At 44.0% G+C, this 22,978-nt stretch overlaps 1 protein-coding gene across 1 annotated transcript in view; it reads right to left on the reverse strand.

The window, feature by feature from the left end:
• Nucleotides 1-22,978, reverse strand: part of stk26 (serine/threonine protein kinase 26) — a 111,446-nt gene that overhangs the window by 46,196 nt on the left and 42,272 nt on the right. The window contains exon 2 of the mRNA XM_063060505.1: nt 7,133-7,363. Within this exon, the coding sequence (XP_062916575.1) occupies nt 7,133-7,363 (231 nt within the window). The remainder of the gene's footprint in view (nt 1-7,132; nt 7,364-22,978) is intronic.

Consider the following 22,978-nt stretch of genomic DNA (forward strand, 5'->3'; position numbering starts at 1 on the left):
GGAGCATGAGGAAAAGCAATAAAATCAACATTCCGTGTGAATACGGAATAAGTAATAATATAGATGTGCACCAGATACAAAATTGTAAGCAGACAGCAAGATGCTGGTCAGACTGGTAATATGAAAGGGGACCAAAAGCATAGATTACAATCTAAATGAATACTTCATCTGTCTTTGACAAGGAAGAGAAATCTATCAAAATATTTTTTGGAAGTGGAGGTGGTGGAGCTAAATCTTGGGTTGGAATCTGACACAAATTAGGCACTAGGAAGGATGCCTATGGTTTCAGACACCTGGTTCAAGTGGAATGCACACGAGGTTGTCAAGGGGAGTGAGGGGGAGGGGGGCCTGCAGAAAGGTTTGCCAAGCTGTTAATCACACCTGAACCCTGGTGATATGCAAGTGGATTTGAAAGAAGTTGTATAGGAAAAGGGGTTCAATGTCTTGCCTGGAAACCATAGGTCAGTGTACAGTATCTAAGATGGAGAGAGGCATTGAGAAACAGTTATCAGTAACATTGGAGTTGACTTGCGGTGGAAAATTGCAGTTAATCTTTTTTTTTGATGAGCTACACCAAGTTCATGAAGGAAACGCGAGACGTTGTCAGCAAAGATTTTCACAAGGCTATTGATGCAAGTCCCACACAAAATGCTAAAATTGCGCATCAGGCAAGCAAAAGATCAATAACAGCATAGAAATCACAGTTAGTGCTGTTACCTCATAGTTCCAGTGACCTGGGTTCAATTCTGACTTGGAGTGCTACGCATGTGGAGTTTGCACTCCCTCTCTGATGGGTTGGTTTACACCACACCCACAGCCCAAAGTCTAGTTGTCTCTAATGGTAAAATCAAGGAACTAATGGGAATGTTGGATTAATAAAGTGGGAGTGATGCAGGATTAATGTAAATATGTGCTTGAAGGGTTGGCATGGACCCAGTGGGCCGAAGGGCCTGTTCCCATGTTGTATTGCTCTACTGTCACTCGAGTATGGAGATGCAACTGGCTGCAGATGCTGGAATCTGGAGCAAAAAATAAACTGCTGGAAGATGGAGTTTAGGAGGGTGGAGGTAGATAAGGGAGAAGGGGGAGGAAGGGGAAATGGGAAGGATGAACCTGGGTGTATATGACTGTGTGATTGACAGATTGATCTGGGTAGGTTGGAAGAGGCTAACAATTCTTGATAAAGAGTGGGGTAAGAGTGAAAAAGTGTGCCACTTACTCAAGGTACTCTTCTTCCACTCCCATAAGTCCACCTTAGTTTTCTCTCTCATTCTTCACCTTTTCCATCGTTTACTCCAACCCCTGTCAATCCTGATGCAGGGGTCTCAATCCAAAATGTCGACCACTCCTTTGACTCAGTTGCTGCTTGACCCACTAAGTTCTTCCAGTGATTTACTCTTTCTCCACTGAAGTATCCTAAAATCTGATCTCAAGTAACCCTGGAAGGAAAACCTCTGGAAGATCTTTTTCCTCTGTGCTCCAGTCAGATCTTTAACTTGGTCTTAGACTAACGGGTGGCAATGGTTGTCCACCACGTGTAAGAAATGATCAGCTAGGTGGGAAGTTATTGAGCATTATTGGTTGAACGCCATGCCTACTTGCAAAAGATGACCAATGGTGGGATGAGATGTTTGGGGGGGAGGGGAATAGAATGTGATGACAGAATTGTGGAAATTGTTGCAAATCACTATTCGACCTACAAGTCTGAGTGGGTCTCTGCCTTCTTCAACCAACGGCCTCATTGTAATGCACACTAACCTCAACACAAATGGAATTACCTTTAAATAAAAAAAAAGGAACAGAATGAATATGCCCTGTACTGTATTTTTATTTTTATTTTTTTTTAATCTCTCTCTCACTCACTCACCTGGGACACAAAGGACGGCTTTATGTGAACTAAAGACTTGCCCGTAAGCAAAACTGGCCTTTTCTATTAAGTGGTTGACTGTCTCAGCAGCTTTCAATGACAGAATGGACAGCCCTCCATGTAGAGCTAGCAAGGCAACAAGGTCCTCTCTACCAAAGTACATCTGGCTTTACCAAGCTAACTTCACCTGCTTTTCTTGAAGAAAAAGCAATACTTGACCAAAGGAGTGTGAGCAACTGAACTAATGTTCTGCACACAACAGGAATTCTGCAGATGCTGGAAATTCAAGCAACACACATCAAAGTTGCTGGTGAACGCAGCAGGCCAGGCAGCATCTATAGGAAGAGGCGCAAGGGTCCTGATGAAGGGTCTCGGCCTGAAACGTCGACTGCGCCTCTTCCTATAGATGCTGCCTGGCCTGCTGCGTTCACCAGCAACTTTGATGTGTGTTGCTTAATGTTCTGCACATGCAGCTCTGTGCAGGGAGAATGTTAAGTAGCGGAACAGCAGTGTGGGCTCCCGGTGGTGAAAATGAAAGACAGACTGATGTATGCAGTCACATGTGAAGAGGGAGACTGAAAATTCAAGCAACATGACCACAGCATCACCATTAATGATACACAAATATAGCACATTTGTGCAACGAAAACCTTCAGAATATAAAGCAACTGAAATTACAAATCTTCCCTCTAGATAGTCTCAGTCCTAATGCAGGGTCTCAACCCAAGATGCTGACCATTCCTTTGCTCTCCACAGATGCTGCCTAATATGCTGAAGTTTCTTCAGTAATCTACTTATGCTCAAGATTTCAGTATCTGTAGCTGCGTGACTCTCTGTACTTCCACCATTGTACTCACTTTAAAAAAAACTTGTCCCACACATCTCTCATCAACTTTCCGCTCTCACCTTAAATGTCTGTCCTCTAGTACTTGGCATTTCTACCCTGGGAGAAAGATTCTGACTGTTTAATCGAGACAGGATATGCCTGTCTCTACCACTGCAGTATGAAAATGTTCTCTATGACCTCTGTGCCTCTCGTAATCTTGAAAGCTATCTTGAAAGTCTCCCTTCAGTCTTTCTTGCTACATAGTAAAAACAAACACATTTATCTAACCTTTCATTATACCTCATGCCCTCCGATTCAGGCAGTAGCCTGATAAACTTCTTTTGCACCGTTTCCAAAACTTCTATATTCTTCCTGAATTCTTTCAATCCACAACTGGATCATATTCAGAACATAGAAAATCTACAGCACATTACAGGCCCTTTGGCCCACAATGTTGTGCCGACCATGACTACTCTAGAAGCTGCCTAGAATTTCCCTACCGCATAAGCTCCATGTACCTATCTAAGGGTCTCTTAAAAGACCCTATTGTATCTGCTTCCAAGCACCGTAAAACTATGCCCTGTTGTGTTAGCCATTTCAGCCCTGGGTAAAAGCCTCTGGCTATCTAGATGATCAATGCCTCTCATCATCTTATACACCTCTCATCCTCTGTCAAAATCTGATGCCTGGTGTCACATCAACCTTCGGACACGTGTGAATGCTGGTTCTCAGTGAGATACCCATTTGCTGCAATTCTGAGGAGACAGATCAAATTCTGGTTCACTTGAATGTTGGGTATCGGTGCTAAAACCCGCTATCCAATCACTCTTTAATCTCCTCCTCTCTACTGCAAATTTCCACTGAGTTCCTTTAGGAGCAGCCAGTGGTTCTCAGGGAGAAGATGCAAACTCCACGCAGGCAGCATCCAACAGAAGATCAAGCCCAGGTCTCTGAAGCTCTACCAGATGCACCACAGTGCACACACTCTTGGAGGCTTGACATTTCAAGCAGCATAAAACGATAAGGGAGTTATTGCAGTATAAGGAGAGGGAAATCTCTGAGTTATTTGAGGAAGTAACTGACAGGGTAACCATAAAAAAAACTAGTGCACGAGAACTCATAGGCCTCCGTTTAACACAATTTTTGATGGCAGTCAATAGATCACAAAGGAAAGCCAGTGATAAGTTAGTTATTCCAGGTTTGTAGGTTATAAACAATGGGGTGTCTCAAGAAATAGTGAGGAAACCTCAATCGTTTATATTCTATTTTAACTCCAGAAAACATTGGAAATTGGAGCTCATGCCTGATATGGGGAGAGAAACAGTAGAAGACACAACAGAATAGGAACTTCACAATGAAATGTTAGCTGTTTCTCTACCCAGAGTTGCAGTCTAAGTATTTCTACCATTTTCTATTTTTATTTTACATTTCCCATTTCTAAAAAGTTCTTATATTCTATATTAATGACTTATTAGACCTCTCAAAATATATCAGCTCACACTTGTAGGATTAAATTCCATCTGTCATTGCTTTCCACGTGTTACTAATTGATCAATATCTTCCTGTAACCTGAGCACTCTCCTCACTTAACTCTATTTGTCATACACATCGAAACATACAGCGAAATGCATTGTTTGCATCAATGACCAACACAGTCCAAGGGCATGCTGGGGGCAGCCCACAAGTGTCACCATACTTCCTGCACCAACACGGCATACCCGCACGTCTTCTGGAATGGTAGAGGAAACGTGGAGAATGTACAAACTCCTTTGAGACAATGGTGGGAATTGAACCCTGATCTCCCAACAGTGGCACTGTAAAGCATTACACTAACCACTATGGTACTGTGCTACCCGCCAACAACGTCCTTGTCATCTGCAAAACATTCCAATGATATCACTTCAGAGGTGTTACCTGTCCTGGGCCCAGCACGTTACTGCAACTATGAAACAAAATCACAACAGCTCCTCCACTACCTTAGGTGTTTGCAAAGATTCAGCATGAAAACTGTGAGAAAATTCTTTAGATGTGTGGCAGAGAGTATATTGACTGGTTATGTCACAGTCTGGTAATAAAACACCCATTGCCTTGAACGGAAAACCCTACAAAAAGTAATGGATACAGCCCAGACCATCACAGATAAAGCCCTCCCCACCATTGAGCACATCTACAAAGCATCCACCACCTTGACCATGTTCTCTTCTCGCTGCTGCCGTCTGGAAGGAGGAACAGGAGTCTTAAAACTCCCTCCACCAGATTCGAGAATAGTTATTCCCGCTCACCTGTCAGGCTCTTGAACCAGAGAGGATAACTCCATAACTTGAGTTCTGATGGTTTATTCACCTTTAAACCTGCTGAGACATCAAATGCTTCCTCATTCATATAAACACATTCTAGAAGATGAATTTCTCCCTCAGAGGACTGAGTGTCTTTGCAATCCCCCATGCTTTCAAGTTATGGAGCCACCAAGTTCAAGTGAATGGATTTTTCAACTGTGGGGAAATCAGAGATTACAGGGTCCAAGTTTGACAGCAAAGTTGAAAACACAACCTGACTGGAAGGATGGAGTTGCGTCAGAGGACCGCATCTCTTTTGCAAACTTGGATTTTATTCACTGGTGTCGAGGAGAATGACAGGTTATCTTATAAAAGAACATCAAATCACAAAAGCGTAGATAGGATGAATGCATAGCCTGTTTCCTAGCGCTGGAAAATCAAAAACTAGAGAGCAGTGGTTTAAGATGAGAGGGCACATATTTAAGAGGAACCAGAGCCATTAAGCATTACAGCACAGCAAAGGCACTTCAGCCCATGCCGAACTGTTATTCTGCCTCATCCCATCGACCTGCACTGGGATCACAGCCCTCCATACTTCTCCCATCCATGTAACTATCCAAGCCCCTCTTAAATGCTGAAATTGAACCCACATCCACCCTCGTTCCACACTCTCACCACCCTGTGAGTGAAAACGTTTCCCCTTAAATATTTCACCTTTCACCCTTAACCTATGTTTTCTAGTTCTAATCTCACCCAATGTCAGTGGAAACAGCTTGCTTACCCTGTCTCCCCCCCACCCCCCGCCATAGCAGATGGTAATGCGACCAGTTAGAATGCTCTCTATGTCACATCTGTAGAAATTTGCGAGTGTTTTTGGTGTCATATCAATTCTCCTCAGACTGGTAATTAAATATAGGCACTGTTGTGCCTTCTTCGTAATTGCATCAACACTGGGCCCAGGGTCAATTCTCAGATGCTGACACCCAGGAACTTGAAACTGCTCACGTTTTCCACTTCTGTTCCCTCGATGAGGACTGAGTGTTCCTTTGACTTCCATTTCCTGAGACAACATTCAATTCCTTGAGTGCAAGGACAACTGTAACACACACAACCAGCTGGTCTATCTTGCTCCTATCCGCCTATTTATCACCATGTGAAATTCAGCCAATAGTTGTGCCCTTGGCAAATCTATAGATGCCATTTGAACTGTGCCTAGCCACATAATCGAGAGCATAGAGAGAGTAGAGTAGTGGGCTAAGCATGCATCCTTGAGGTGTACCAGTGTTGACTGTCAGCAAGGAGGAGATGTTATTTCAGATCTGCACAGACTGTGGCTCCCCAGTGAGGAAGTCAAGGATCCAGTTGCAGAGGGAGGTACAGAGGCCCAGGTTTTGTACTCAAGGAGACATGTGATGCAGCAAGAGCAAGTCTTGCAGTTTGTGGGCTAAATATTGGCCAAGCTATCTGGAGAACTACCATGCTCTTTGTGGTGATGTCTCAAGCAGATAGGACTTTGGTCCAATGCATGTATTCAGCTCTCTGATAGTAAACTCTCCTGGGATAATGTGCTCCCAATGTCCAGCTGCCACTCTCCCCCAGAATCATTTCATCCTTCTACAAATCTCACTCCATTTCTCCTGAACTGAATAATGGCATGTTTCCCCTCATTATACTCAATCTACCTCACCTACCACCACAGTCACTCAGGAGTGAACCCAACTGAGCGATGAATGCAGTTCCTGATCACACTCAATTCAGGTCTGAGGAGACAGAAAAGAAACTGGGATGACTGGTAGTGAGAGAGACTCGAAGAATTAAGCATTCTTCTGGAGTAATCAGAGTTGTGAAGGTGTTTAGGACAGGATGATTTTGTTAGTAAATTGGAAAGAGGAGAACTCAATGAGTTCGAGTAAAACAAAGGAAGATTTTGTCTTGAAAAGGTTGGCTGCAACATTAAGTGCTGTACCAAGTATTGCATCTGAATTTATAAAAAAGAAAACACACAACTCCTTGTAAAAGGAAAAAGGTAAAGGGAAATGGGACGAAGGTAGAAAGCTCCTGTTAAACTGTCCACATCAGTACAACAGATTCATTCATTATATTCAGCTCAACTTCTGCTGAAATGTTTAGTTCTGCTCCTATAAAGTACAGTTTATTCTTTACCTTTAAATATGATCCAAAATATTTGGTTACATAAGGACTATCGCACTGGCTGAGCACAGTTATCTCCTGTTGGATATCTTCAATCTCATCCTCAGCTTCTTCTAGATCAATAATCTTGATAGCAACTACTTGCTGTGTCCGGTTATCAATTCCTTTGAAGACTTCTCCAAAAGACCCCTTCCCAATCCGTTCCAGTTTGGTGAATAGTCCTTCAGGGTCTGCCCGATGATTCTGAGAACAGAAGGACAACATTGGTAGGATTAAGATTTGTTGACTAGTGTGATCTAACCAATATCACGTACATTTACTGCAGCTCCCAAATCTGTGAACTCCAAAAGCATGAAATCTGATACCATTATCTTCACTTTTGCCTCCCAAAGTTTTATACTTTAGGTTAAACTTTTGGAACAGTAATTTTTTTTTTAAACCATAACCCCACTGACGCTTGTGGTTATGCGTTACAAATCTATTTTTTGATCCTGTCGGCATCACACAGAGTTTTGGCAATTCCGTAAAATTTCGCTGAACAAAACCCTCTCCAGGAATGGTTCCTCTCCAGAAACTTAGGACCATCAGCAAGCCAAACATCCATGGCAACAGTTCAATTCCAGCCTCAAGCCGAGCCAGCAACACCCACATCAAAATGTACAATAAAATAAAACTCCCCACTTAAATCTGACATAATGTGTAATATTTTATTGATGAGCCAATACACTGATTTTAACATACTTCTGCAATAGCACAGATATAAACATGATCCAAGACCAACTGTGAATTAATTCAAAACACTTTTGAATTAACTATTCTGATCAACTTGGTCCTGAAACATAGGTTCCATCTCTAGTCATCCAGAACAAAGTAGGAAATGCAAGAAATCCTGGCATTAGTTAGCTGTGGCACAAGGCAAGAACTTACATAAATTAACATCACAGAGATAAAGCACTTTACTGCTGAACTTTCACCAGTAGATGATCACCATGTGACCTCCAATACACAAAATGGATTTCAGAATTAAAGTGACAACCAGGGAATTTTTCGGATTTGGATTCAGATTTATTTATCACACATACATCAAGATATACAGAGAAATACACTGCTTGTTTTAAGAATCAAGGATGTGCTAGGGCAGCACGCAAGTGCCTCGACACATTCCTGCACCAGCATGGTATGCTCACACTCTTCAGTGGAACACCACCAGCACCAATAACAACAAAACAAAACAAAACAGCAGCAAAACAAGCACTTTTCCCACCTTCTGATCCTCCCACTACCTCACACACACTCACAGGCCTCCAACCCAGGACACATTCCTCTAAGTGTCCACTCCTTGGTCCAAGACTCTCAGACATCAGGTGTTCAACCTCTAGTTTCTGGCCCAGACTCACAATTCAACCTTCCAGCCTCTACCTCTGGACTTGCCAACTTCAGTCTTCAACCTTCTGACTGTAGTTTTTACACATTTTGTAATATTGTTTTTTTGTTTTGTTTATCATTATCTAATCATTCAATCTAATCACTAAGCAAATGCACTGCGGGTACCCTTACTGGTTGAGCTTAGCTCACTGCCTTCTATATATTGGCGAGACCCAACACAGACTGGGAGACCGTTTTGCTGAACACCTATGCTCTGTCCGCCAGAGAAAGCAGGAATTCCCAGTGGCCACACATTTTAATTCCACATCCCATTCCCATTCTGACATGTCTCTCCACGGCCTCCTCTACTGTAAAGATGAAGCCACACTCAGGTTGGAGGAACAACACCTTATATTCCATCTGGGTAGCCTCCAACCTGATGGCATGAACATTGACTTCTCTAACTTCCGTTAATGCCCCACCTCCCCCTCGTACCCCATCCGTTATTTATTTTTATACAGACATTCTTTCTCTCACTCTTTTTTCTCCCCCTGTCCCTCTGACTATACCCCCCTCTGGGTCCCACCCCCCCCCGCTTTTCCTTCTCCCTGGGCCTCCTGTCCCATGATCCTCTCATATCCCCTTTGCCAATCACCTGTCCAGCTCTTGGCTCCATCCCTCCCCCTCCTGTCTTCTCCTATCATTTTGGATCCCCCCTCCCCTTCCTACTTTCAAGTCTCTTACTAACTCTTCCTTCAGTTAGTCCTGACGAAGAGTCTCGGCCTGAAACGTCGACTGTACCTCTTCCTAGAGATGCTGCCTGGCCTGCTGCGTTCACCAGCAACTTTGAAGTGTGTTGCTTCGGTAGGTTTCAATAGGTTTCTTAATTACCAACATGACAAATTGAGAGAGAATTGCTCTCTGTGGAATTCATATATGTTATCAGAAAGTGAATTTCAAAACTACAAGAGAAATTCAGGGAGGCCACTTTCTTAACCCAACTTTTTAATTCCTTATGTGATGGTTCAAAACAAAAAGTAAATCATTAGTTTGAGCACATCAATGCCTGCATAGATTTCTCTCAAGCCAATATCTTCTCTGTAACATGGTGCCTCTCTTAAGTAATGTCTTGACAATGTGAGCACCATTTACAACTGAATTAATTTTGCCAATTTGATAGTAGAGGGAAAATAAAATCACCATGGTTCTAGTTATAGTAGCTTTGAACTGCTGAACCTGGTGCTCGTACATTCAATGACATTGTGACTCATCCTCTATTCAGTCAGACCTCCTTGGTAAGATTGTCCAGAAGAACTTGATTTTAATCAAGAAATTGGAAGAGAATCAAATTTCACATTGCAGGTTGGAGACCTCTTAGATTGGTGAGGTTGCAATATAACTGGGTCATGAACGTATCCTGGATGAGCCCCAAAATGTTGTGGCTGACTTCTTGGTAGAGTCAGGTAGTTTGTTAAGAGGATGCAGCAACTGGAATATGTTCCTTTTGGATGAATGAACCAAGAGCAGAATTAGCCAATTATCTAGTGTTTTAAAGGTTTACAGGTCATTGGGTGTGAGGAGTGACATGTGAAAAATGAAGGTACCTGAGCCCTGGCTGAATCACAACCTGCACTAAGGCAGAGTTTGCAAAGACAAAGGTCCAAAATGTCCTGGTGCTCAGGAGATCCCAATCTCCAGACATCCAGAACTACCAAGGAAAACATAACCATATATGTAGTTGGAAGTCAGTTCCAACTATAACAATTCAAGAAGTACACTTGAACACAGGAGGTTCATTACATTTTGAATGCAACACTCTAATGATGTTTCTGGTTGTGTTGCGATAAATGTCAGATCCGAGGCCTTAAAACTTCAATGTCAATCAAATTTCCTTGAGAGAAAAAATAAATGAAACAATTTAAAATCTGTCCCAGAAAAACATTGTTTTAGCTTTGGACAATATGCAGTGAAGTAAAAATATTCACTTTGAATATGATGTCTGTTTTCAAAACCACCACCAGCTGACAGAATCCATACTTTAAAAAGGCAGTGAAAAGCAGAATGCTATTAGTAATAAGGATAAAGCACCCAGGGGTACAAGTATGTGATTAAGAGGAGAGGTGAGCACAGATATCTGCAAAGCGGCACAGCTGCTTCCTCATGCCTGAAAGGAGGTTCATGAAAATGACTCCAGGTTTGAATAGTTTGTCACCTGAAAAGTGTTTGATAGCTCTGGGCCTGGATTCACAGGAGTTCAGAAGAATGAGAGGTGACCTCATTGAAACCTATCGAAAGGTTAAAGGCCTTGATAGAGTGGATGTGGAAAGGATGTTTCCTGTGGTGGGATAATCCAAGACCAGAGGACACACCCTCAGAATAGATGGGTGCCTTTTTAGAACGGAGCTGAGGAGGAATTTCTTTATCCAGAGAGTGGTGAATCTGTGGAATTCTTTGCCACGGGGAGCTGTGGACACTAAGATTTTACGTATATTTAAGGCAGAAGTTGATAGATTCTTAATTAGTCAGGGCATGAAAGGATACAGGAGGGAAGGCAAGGAGACTGGGGCCAAGAGGAAAAATGGATCAGCCATGATGAAATGGCGGAGCAGACTCCATGAGCCAAATGGCCCAATTCTGCTCCTATACCTATGGTCTTATTTCCAGTGATCTTGCGTTCAATCCTAACCTCTGGTATTGTCTGCATGGAATTTGCAGCTTCGCTGCGACGATATTCAGTTGTGCTCATGTTCCATCCCACATCCCAATTACATGTGGGTTGTAGGTTAACTAGCCACTGTAAATTCAAAATAGTGTGTACACGAGTGGTAGAATCCGGGTAGAATTGATGGGAACGTGGGGACAATAGGTGACAGGGAAATAGGTTGGGGAATGTAATCACTCTCTTAGCTGACTCAAAAGGCCAAAATATCTTCCTTCCACATTGGAAGGTGACTGGGGGCCCCTTTCCTACAAAGATCTAGGACTGTGATTTCACTTGCTGAGGTGCTGACCAAGGGATGTGACACCACCTACACCACAACACAGAGATAGAAATAGAAAATGCAGGTTCAGGAAACAGGAATCACAGTCAGCACAGACTGGCTGTCCACTGAACTTTTTATGCATGTCAATAAACTGAGGGACACCAAGAAACCAAGCATTACAGATTGCGAGAAACAACTTCTTTCCAAAATTGTGCCAATGATTACTCCCAAGTCTATTCTTACACATTAGAGTTCAGAAATCTCTTCTTCCCCAACTAGAAAATAGAAGCTGGAATAGGCCACTGAGTCCCTCAAATCTGTTCCACCATTCAATATGATCTTGGCTGCACTATGCTGAGTCTCAAATCCTCTTCTGTGACAATTCCCCATAACTCTCAATTCCTCTGTCTTTTAAATATTCATGCATACCTGACCAGCCTCCCCAGTGGTATGTCACCTTGTTCACAACTCTCCTACTAGCGAAACCATTTCAGCATCTACCCTGCCATGCCCTTTTGGAATAAGCTCATCCCTCATTATTCTAATCTCTTAAGAACAGACCCAAACTATCTAAACACTTTCGTTAGCCTGACAAATCTCCTTTAGGACTTCCGCCAAAGCAACTATATCATTTTATTCAGGAAGAGGACAAAAACCGTGCAGAGTACTTCCTTTCTGGTCACCTGTTCAACTGCAAGGAGACCTTCCTATTCTTATACACCACTCTCTCAGCAATAAAAGCCAACAGGTTATTTATATCTATAGCTACTTGTTAGACCTGACCACTAATACTTAGCTGATTCCTGCACTGGAACAAATAGATCTTTCTAAACTTTACTCACTTATGTCTCCTCTGCCTCCAATTAAATAATAACCCACCTTTTGATTTCTCTTACTCAACTGCATGAGCTGACACTTCCACACATTAAACTCCCCTTTTCCAAGACATCACCCAATCACTCCATCTATCTACATCTCAATGCAGAACACAATATCCTTGTCATAACGTGCCCTTCCACCTATCTTCATATCAGCAGCAAACTTGGAAAGCTTGTGTTTCATGTTCTTCTCAAGGTCTTTAATCTGAAGGGAACAGATTGTAATTCACAGAATAGATACGGAGGAACCAGAGGATTTGGTGTGCTTGGACGTTCAGAATGCCGTGTGAAATTAGAACAACACATGGGCTGGGAAGGAGGAAAGCCACGTGGATTGGTGATCAGACAGGAGGAAATAAATGAGTTCATACTCAGGAAGGGAAGCTCATTTGAACAAGGGGGCCAAATATGATATATCCAGGTCTGCTGATGATTTAAAGCTGGTCTACAGTGTGGATTGAGAGTACGCAGAGGTTTCACTGGGCAGATGGGTACGTGGCAATTAGGTCATGGCAGACTGAAGATAATGGAAATTAATTTGAGCTCATCAAATTTGGTAAGAGGGTAGTGGAGTTTCTGTCACTGAGTATACTTGAAAGGGATACTGATAAATTTTTAATTACTAAAGGAATCAAGCAATGTGCATTTAATGCAGGAAAAGTACTGACAAGGTTAAAAAGTCATTTTATTAAAAAGTCATTCTTGGTGTTGTTTAATGGTCAACCAGAGTTGAGGGGCCAAATGGCCTTCTGCTTCCATTACCAATGCCAAGACACTCCTGTCTTCAAGCATCAAACACTTGTAATAAATCTGTGTTTATCTGTGTAAACGTGTGCTTGTGATCATAATCTACAAGCTCCAGGTACAGCTTTGAATTTTTAAGTGACTGCTTTGCCAATTCATTTTGTTCCACAGCCATTTTTAAAAAATCCTTAAATCTAAAACCTGAAGATTAAAGAGAGGAGAATTCTGTCATGTGAAATGGGCTCCAAAACATCCTGAAAATTGCTGGTGAACGCAGCAGGCCAGGCAGCATCTGTAGGAAGAGGTACAGTTGACGTTTCAGGCCGAGATCCTTCGTCAGGACTGGTCTCGGCCCGAAACATCGACTGTACCTCTTCCTATAGATGCTGCCTGGCCTGCTGTATTCACCAGCAATTTTTATGTGTGTTGCTTGAAATTCCAGCATCTGCAGATTTCCTCGTGTTTGCGTTCAAAACATCCTGTACCTTTCTCATTATTCAGACAGAACAATGATCTGGTTTAAGATGCGCTGTTGAATCGCAGTGATGCCATACTGGCAGCAAACAAAATTATTGATTACTCTATTAATCACACTTTTTCTGAACAATGATCACTGCAATCAATAGCCTGCAACTTCCCTTTCGGAGTTAAGATTTTGATCCGCCTGTACCACTTGCTGTCTTTGTGGTGTGATCTGAAGTCTTGAAGGTGCAGGACAGTTGCGGCATGGTATGTACGGGCCAAATCGAGGCAGCTGGGCCCAGGCCCGAGAACAAGGAATGAGCCAAAGTTTGGCCACGCTGGAGCGGACTTGGAGCAGATTCGGAGCGGCAGGTCTGAGGCCAGGCGGAGTTGAAGCGGTGGAACATGGGCCCCAAGAGTGAGGAATGAGCCAATGTTTGACTGATTGGAAAGAGTGGATACAGGCTGAATTGAGGTGGTAGGGCCTCGGCCAAGAGTGTATTGAAATGGCAGGGTTCGGGCTCGGGCCCGAGAGTGAGGAACAGGCCTATCTTTGGTCGATTTAAGTGCTGGGCCAGATTAAAGAGGTCAGGGTGTCATAGCTGGAGGGAGGGATCAGCTGGTGTTCAGTTCACTGTTTGCAGAGGTTTACTCATCTCTGCAAAGAACTAAAGCTGTGGCCTGCAACTAACAGGCTCCTGGACCGGCTTTGTGGCCATGAACCCACTTTCATGAACCTTAGTTCTGAATGTTATTTGCTGACTTTTAAAAAGTTTGCACGGTATATTCATTATTTTTGCACATTAGGTGTTTGACGGGTTTTCTTTTTTTAATGGGTGCCATCGGGTTTCTTTGTTTTGTGGCTACCTGTAAGGAGACGAATCTCAGGGGTGTACATAGTATACGTACTCTGGTAATAAATGTACTTTGAACTTTGAAAAGAACAAATTCTCATCCACACTGCAAGTTCACGTCCCAAATTTCAAGCTGTGTTATGCCACTTCCAAGATGGGCCCACATCCAAGGTGTCTCCTTGCATTTACTGCTTGGTGCTCACACTATACACTTCAAAGAGCTTTGTTTACCCTCTTTCAATTCCGTACTTCTCCTTTTGTGCCTCTTCCTGAAACCGTGCTCCTGATTTATTTGGGTGAGATTTCAAGTTTTGGCTTGTCCAAGCAGAAATGTCCCTCCCTGAAGGCAATACAATCATAGCTATTGTGATGTGGCATACAAGTCTGTTTACAGTTTACAGTCACTGGGTGCAGACAGTGGAAGCCATTTTGTAGCTTTATAACCTTTTCAGGCCACATTTGGATTATTGGGTTCATTTATGGTCAGCATATTACAGGAAGGATGTGGAGGCTTTGGAAAGAGTGCAGAGGAGGTTCACCGTGATTCTCCTGACTAAACAGTGTTAACTATATGGGAAGATGGAATAGAATTCGATTGTGTTCTGTGGAGGCTATGAGGCTGAGGGAGACAGTTTATATGCTTATGGCAAGCATAGATAGGATAATATTGAGAGAATCTTTCCCAGGGTAGAACTGACAAATACTAGGGGGCGTAGTTTATGGTAAGAGGGGGAAGTTTTTCACACTGTTAGGTTTCTGGGACTTGCTGCCAACGGGAGGTGGTGGAAGCTGATATGAAAGCAACAATGAAGAGGCTTTTAGACAGACACATAAACAGGCAGGGGATGGAGGGATATGGATCACATGCAGGAAGGGATTACTTCATTTGGCACCGTGCTCAGTACAGACATTGTGGAAGGGGGGATGTTCCTGTGCTGCATTGTTATGTGTTCCACCTCCAAGCAAAGGAACGCACCTGCCTTTCCTGTTACTCTCACTCCCAGTGGTATCCCATGCACATTTCTGAGTTCTGGGAATGGGCTCCAATTGGGAACTCCAATCCAGACAAACGGAATAGTCTTTCCATTTCGTGCACATCGACCCTCATCCCATCCTCCTGATGCCACACGAGGGATAGGGTTCCTCTTGTTCTTGCCCACCACCCCACTGGCCTCTGCGTCCTGCCCCATAACTTCTGCCATCTCCAACGGGATCTCACCACCAAGCAACCAAGCACATCTTTCCCTCCCCCTCCCAGCCCTCCCCCACTTTCCGCTTTCCAGAGGGATCCTTCCCTACATGACTCCCTTGTCCGTTCGTCCCTCCACAGTGATCTCCCTCCTGGCACTTATACTTGCAAGTGGAACAAGTGCTACACCTGCCCGTACACTACCTCCCTCACTACTATTCAGGGCCATAAGCAGTCCTTCCAGGTGAGGTGACACTTTACCATTTGAGGTCATCTACTGTATCTGGTGCTCCTGTATATTGGTGAGATACGACGTGGATTGGGAGACTGCTTTGCCGAGCACCTACGTTCTGTCCACCAGAAAAAGCTGGATCTCCTGGTAGTCACCTATTTTATTTCCACTTCCCATTCTGACATGTCAATCCATGGCCTCCTCTATCGCTGAAATGAGGCCACAATCAGATTGGAGTAGCCTCCAACCTGATGGCATGAAGATCGATTTCTCGAATTTCCTGTAATTGCCCTACCCCCTCTCCTTCACCATTCCCCTCGCTCACCTTACCTCCTTACCTGGTCATCACCTCCCTCTGGTGTTCCTCCCCTTTCCTTTCTTCCACTCTCTTCTGTCCTCTCCCGTCAGGTTTCCCCTTCTCCAGCCCTTTATCACTTTCACCAATAACTTCCCAGCTCTTTACTTTACCTCCTTCCCCTAGTTTTACCTATCACCTACCACTTCGTACTTCTTCCTCCCCTCCCCCTACCTTCTTACTCTGACATCCCCTTCCTCTCCTTGTGATATGGGAGGAAACCAAGGTGTTCAGAGAAAAACCATAAGGTCACAGAAAGAACATGCAAACTCCACATAAACAGCACCTGAGACAATGGCTGGACTCGGACTCCCAAAGCTGTGAGGTAACAGCTCTACTGAGAATTCCTGGAGAAGCTGAGGGTCATTCTCAGAAAAGTGTGGAATGCCAAGGTGAGCGACTGGGCAGGCGGCATTTGTAAGGATAGTTGTAAAACTTGTTGCCCAATCCTCAACTTTCATGATATGTAATAACAAAGGATTATTCTGAAATGATGCCTCACTTTAAATGCCAATTTTGGGCATTCCACAAGACTTCTGGTCAATGAACCTTGAAGTTGTATAAAATAACGTGGTTTTAACATTTTAATGCATTTCAACTGGTGTTATAAGCAGAGAGGATGGAGGGAGGGATGAAGAGCTTGGAGAAAGTGCTACAGTTAAATATGGAGGTGGAGAGGATCAGGAAAAGGAAAGTGACTGACTGGCCTTCAGTATTGAGGCAAAAGGAAGGGAAGGTTGCAGAGTAGTCTCAGAGAGAAATGGGCAGTTTGCAGAGCTCAAATCTGGTGAGACAGGGCAAAGAAAGGAAGGGGTTTAGAGGCAAAAGGTGCCAAGTTAAGCACAGGAACAGGAGTATTAAGTGAGTAGATCACAAGGCAAAAACAACACAGTGTATTATTTTCTGCCTTGTGGCAACAAAACTGTGAGTAAGCTGATGATCAGTCAGCAAAGCACTGGGCAAACTGGTCTTTGGTAGATGAAGGGTGGTGACAGCATAAATGAGTAACTACTTGAGAGACAGAAGGTGAGGTAGGAAGGCGTGAGCCATCAAGCAAGGCACCGGAATCAGGGAAATCTGAGCAGAAACGAGCAGCAGTGTTGAGATCCAAGGGCAAAGGGGCAGTCTGGCCAACGTACATTTATATGCCATTCTGCTGTCTGGGCAGGTGGAGCAATAGTACAGAGAGGAATAGCTATTGTGCTGCTTGGATGTTGCATGAACATCACCACCACAGGGAACAGGGAACCAGGCAAAGGGCAGCCCAAGAACTGGACAACACACCAACTGGTCAAGGTAGGCCCAATGAAGGGCAGAAGGATAGGAGAGACACGGACCTGGACACCACCTTAAAAAGAGCGTGGATCTTAAAAGACTGACTATCAGGACATAGTGAGAACTGGTTTGAAGGCATAACAGGTCGTTTTACTGGAAGCTTGGAGATTGTGGGAGAAGATAGGTACAGAAAATGCAAACATTTCAAGGCTGCACTGGGAAAAGTAGGGGAAGCATAAGTTTTATGTTGATTATCTAATTTTAACTTCAGTTAAGGCCAGATGCTGCAGGTCCACACTCCCAGAAGTGGGCGTGCGAAGAATGTCAACCACAAACACATTCTGGGTGGGGCACTGGCAAACGGCAGCAATAAACTATCAAGCAAGGTTGTCAGGAGGCGGATAGAAAAGCTCACATTTCTCATAACACAGAGGGAGGCCTTTCAGCCCACACAGTCCATGCCTGCTCTCCAGAGCATTGCAATCAATCCACCTACCTCAGTGACCCGTTTTCTCCCACATGTCCATCAACTCCCTTGGATTCTCCATCCAGTGGGAGGTTAATTGGCCACAGTAGATTAAATTACAGCAGCCAATTAATTTAGCCCTGCTGGATCTGTGAGGGGAACTGCAGCATCTAGGAAATCCAACACGGTCACAGGAAAAATGAGCAGAGTCCACACACACAGCACCAGGAGGCAAGGATTGAACCTGGCCACTAGCACTGGGAAGACAGTCCACCTGCAATGTCACTGTGTCACCATTTTTATGCAGGAAATTCGTGGACATGGTAAAACAAGACAAACATTGTAAATTAAAACATTAACCACAATCCTTTTCCAATTCAATACCTTCCAACAATTTCACAAAACTTCATTTTAAACCGGAGTTAAGGAGCAAGTCCACTCCAGAGAATAGATCTTTTGTAATGTAATAGCTTCCATTAAAGAAAACTTTGTTTTTTTTTAAAAAGAGAGAAGGTGTGGAACAAGTTGACTCAAAGAAAAAACACTGGAGGTGTCTCGGAACCAGTTGGCAACCCAGTTATAATTACTCAATGAGAGCACTGTGATGAGGAAATCCGCCTCCCTACTTTCCATTTGCTGGGTGATATTCCAGCTGCTGTGATAAAAATAAACTTCAAGGTTTGTTTTCTTATGCCAACAATGCTCCCAGTCTCTGGGACATTGCGATCTGAATTTGTAGCTCAATAGAGAGGATTGTACTCTGCAGTCTTGGCCTGAGAAAAGTTATTTTCTTTTCCTTTCCTCGTCCATTAGCATCCCACTCCCCTTGTCCCGCAGTGCGCTCCACTCCTCAATCAGAGGAGGCAACATGGTAGCCATCTGCAAAGCCTCTGCTAATCTCCACATATACCATGTGCCAGAGGCTGTGGGAAAAATCACTGGATACTCTCTCCCTCCCCTTTTCACATACTCAGCAATTCACAAAATAAGCTGGTCAATTCTTTCAAAAGTTCCCCTCAAAAGTTTGAGGATGTCCACATTCAACTCTCCAACCTTGCCTGGACACGATTGGATGCATTTACATCCACTTATAGAGAAGCCCACTGATGTTCAAGCAAGATTAGAGACATTAACATGTTGCCACCCTTGGCTGTAGACCAGCCCCTGGCTGGAGCTTCCCAGTGTACTGTGTCAGCATTGTACCTTGCTTATATTACTTCATCATACCAGATAAAGCTCTAGCACTAAGATTTGCCAAACGTCTTATGTCTGGGCAGTTTGCAACCTGGAATGAAAACTACATTGTCAGATAAACTGCACTCATCATTTCACATTATCGTGCTGATGTCCCTTTGTACAAAATACCTCACTAAAAGTCATTACTCCTGCTCCATATCCCTTCATCTGTCAAAACAAATCTCCATCTCATCTTTAATCTCACCTCACTCCCATCGGTTTTGTAATCTGCAGCTCTTCCAGTCATCATTCAGTATAAAGGTAATACTCTCAACAGTATTGGTGGGCAGAAGGATCTTGGGGTCCAAGACCAACTTTTCCTGAAAGTTGCCATAGGGTTGTTAGAAATGGCATATGATGTGCACAGTTTTGTTGGTAGTGATATTGAGCAGAAGAGCAAGGAGTTGTGTTGTTCTGCACAAAACGTCAATACTTGGAATGCTGTGTGCCATTCTGGTTGTCCTAGTACAGAAAGCATGTGGAAGCTGTGGAACAACACTCAGAACGGTGGAGCAACTCGACAGGTCAGGCAGAACCTATGGAGGGGAATGGTGATGTTTTGGGTCAAGTCGCTTCACCAGAAGCTCGGAAGCGCTTCTAGGAGAGGATTACCAGGCTGCTGCTTAGATGAGAGAGTATGAGTTACAAGGAAAAACCTGGGTTCTTTCCTCCGGAGCATTAGAGGTTGAGGGGAAACTATGATAGGCATAGATAGGATAGAGAGTCAGAATCTGTTTTCCCCAGGGTAAAAATGTCAAATACTAGATGAGAAGGGAATGTTTAATAGAGATGTGCAAGGCAAGTTTTTTCATTTACACAGGTAATGGTAGGTGCATGGAACCAGAGGTGGTGGAGAAAGCAGATACAGTAGAGGTGTTCAAGAGGAATTTAGACACATGAATACACAGGGATTGAGGAGATAGGGATTATGTGCCGGCATTAGAAACTTAGCTTAATTCAGCATGGTGTTCAGCACAGACACCATGGGCCAAAGCTGTTCTACATCCGATCCAAAACATTAACCAGTATCTCTTTTAGCAGATGCTGTTCAACTGACTGAATTCCTTCAGCATTTTGTTTTTACATAGAAACATAGAAAATAGGTGCAGGAGTAGGCCATTCGGCCCTTCAAGCCTGCACTGCCATTTATTATGATCATGGCTGATCATCCAACTCAGAACCCCGCCCCAACCTTCCCTCCATACCCCCTGACCCCTGTAGCCACAAGGGCCATATCTAACTCCCTCTTAAACATAGCCAATAAACTGGCCTCAACAGTTTCCTGTGGCAGAGAATTCCACAGATTCACCACTCTCTGTGTGAAGAAGTTTTTCCTAATCTCGGTCCTAAAAGGCTTCCCCTCTATCCTCAAACTGTGACCCCTCGTTCTGGACTTCCCCAACATCGGGAACAATCTTCCTGCATCTAGCCTGTCCAATCCCTTTAGGATCTTATACGTTTCAATCAGATCCCCCCTCAATCTTCTAAATTCCAACGAGTACAAGCCCAGTTCATCCAGTCTTTCTTCATATGAAAGACCTGCCATCCCAGGAATCAATCTGGTGAACCTTCTTTGTACTCCCTCTATGGCAAAGATGTCTTTCCTCAGATTAGGGGACCAAAACTGCACACAATACTCCAGGTGTGGTCTCACCAAGGCCTTGTACAACTGCAGTAGCACCTCCCTGCTCCTGTACTCGAATACTCTCGCTATAAATGCCAGCATACCATTCGCCTTTTTCACCGCCTGCTGTACCTGCATGCCCACTTTCAATGACTGGTGTATAACGACACCCAGGTCTCGTTGCACCTCCCCTTTTCCTAATCAGCCACCATTCAGATAATAATCTGTTTTCCTATTTTTGCCACCAAAGTGGATAACTTCACATTTATCCACATTTTTGTTTCAGATATGCACTTCCTTGTGCTGCAGTCACAGCAGTGCAGTTGAAGATCAGGAAGCAGCACGAATCTGACATCTGCAGATGGAGTCCCAATTTGAGAGCAGCCTTCTAACACAGGATGTGGTCTACAATCCTCATGATGAACTTGGTCTAACACTGCCCTCACAGGAATAAAACTGCTTGGGAGTTCCAAGTTTGGAAGAGGAAGAGAGCATTGTCAGAATAGAGGCAGTGTGCGAATGGGATTGTCCTGTGACATCACTGAAACCTATCGTTTGTTGATAGGTCTCGTTAGAGTGAATGTGGAGGGAATGAGAGGATATTTCCTATGATGGGGAAGTCCAAGACAGAGGACACAGCATCAGAATAGAAGGGCGTCCTTTGAGAGTGTATCAAGGAGGAATTTCTTTAGCCAGAGAATGGAGAATCTGTGGAATTTGTTACAACAGGTGGCTGCAGAGGCCAAGTCTTTGGGTACATTTAATGGAGAGGTTGACAGATTCTTGATTGGTCAGGACGTGAAGGGAGGAGATTGAGGCTAAGAGAACTAGATTAGCCATGATGAAATGGCAGAGCAGACTCAACGGGGCAAATGGCCCAATTCTGCTCCTATATCTTATGGTCTTATGGCGTGAGCAAAAACTCCACTGAATGGCCTCCCAGCATTCAGCACGAGGATCGTCCCTTTCGTGAAGAGCCTTTTAAACCATGGCTCAGCAAGCAGCAGTATTCAAAGGTAATTAGGGATAAACGGTAAATGCTGGCCCAGAAGCTAATGTCCAGATCATGGGAATGAAACAATTCAAGAAGGGCAGCTCAACTACCAATGACACGGCTATGCACTCAGTCCAGGATTCTGGCAGAGCAGCAGTGGAAAGGAAAGGCGTGCTTATGGAAAAAGCCCATTGGGAGCCACCTTACCCTACTAAGAGACTGTCTGGAAAACCTGAAGAGTACAGATCAGGAAAAAAACCCAGTCCAGAAATAAATGATTGTCCTGTTTGGGGAGATGAAAGAAGAACCTGGAGCAAAGTTTCAGGAGCAGATGTCCAGTATGTAGTGAGGTTTGCAACCAACAGAAAGGGATAGGGAGGAGTCAGCCAGCCAGGGGGAAGGGTGGGCTTGAACTGATGATTTGCCTGCTGGGAGTGAACCATGTTGGCATGGGGTTGGAGTCACCAACAAGCTGGAGGACAGAGAAGAATACTGTAATGTATAGTCAATCCCAATTATCTGGTGACTGTCCAGTTTGCCATCCAAACTGCCCTTACACACATTGTTTTGCCTCTGAATCCCTGCGCTGAAGGGGAGAGGAGTCATTCCCCAGGCCCCAGCCAAGTGGTCAACCTCTCGACCTGAGCCCCCGGGAGAAGAGGGGTGGGTGATGAGGACAGGAGACACAGTTCCTCTCCCAGCTTTGGTAGACCTGGGACAAGAGCCCTGGGGTGGCTGGGTAGTATCTTCCTTGAGCCCTGATGGTGAAACTGCCAGAGCCCTGAGCAGGTGTCTGCATCCCCAAGAGGGTGGTCTCTCTCCCAGCTGGACTCTGGACCAGTAGAAATTTTAATAGCCAGTCAATTCCAATCAGCTGAAGACAAATCTTGAAATTTGCTCATTACCACTAAACTTTAGACTTTTGCAACAGAAAAAAATATTTTCACAATGTTCTTCCACCCAACCACACACACTCCTCAAGTGGAAGACGAAGGGAAGATAATGAAATCTTAAACCAGCAGTGAAACTTCAAACCCTCTAACTGCAAGGACTGCTCAGTACATGGAACAGGGAGAGTTTGTGCTATTTTCCTGGAGGTTTAAATTATGGGACGCTCTGGAACGATTGGGAGGAAATAATATGATGGTTTTAATAGTTACTGGGTCCACCCAACACTACACTGAATAGTGGCACTGTACA

This window comes from Mobula hypostoma, chromosome 10, assembly GCF_963921235.1.
Source record: "Mobula hypostoma chromosome 10, sMobHyp1.1, whole genome shotgun sequence".
Classification (NCBI taxonomy): Eukaryota; Metazoa; Chordata; class Chondrichthyes; order Myliobatiformes; family Myliobatidae; genus Mobula; species Mobula hypostoma.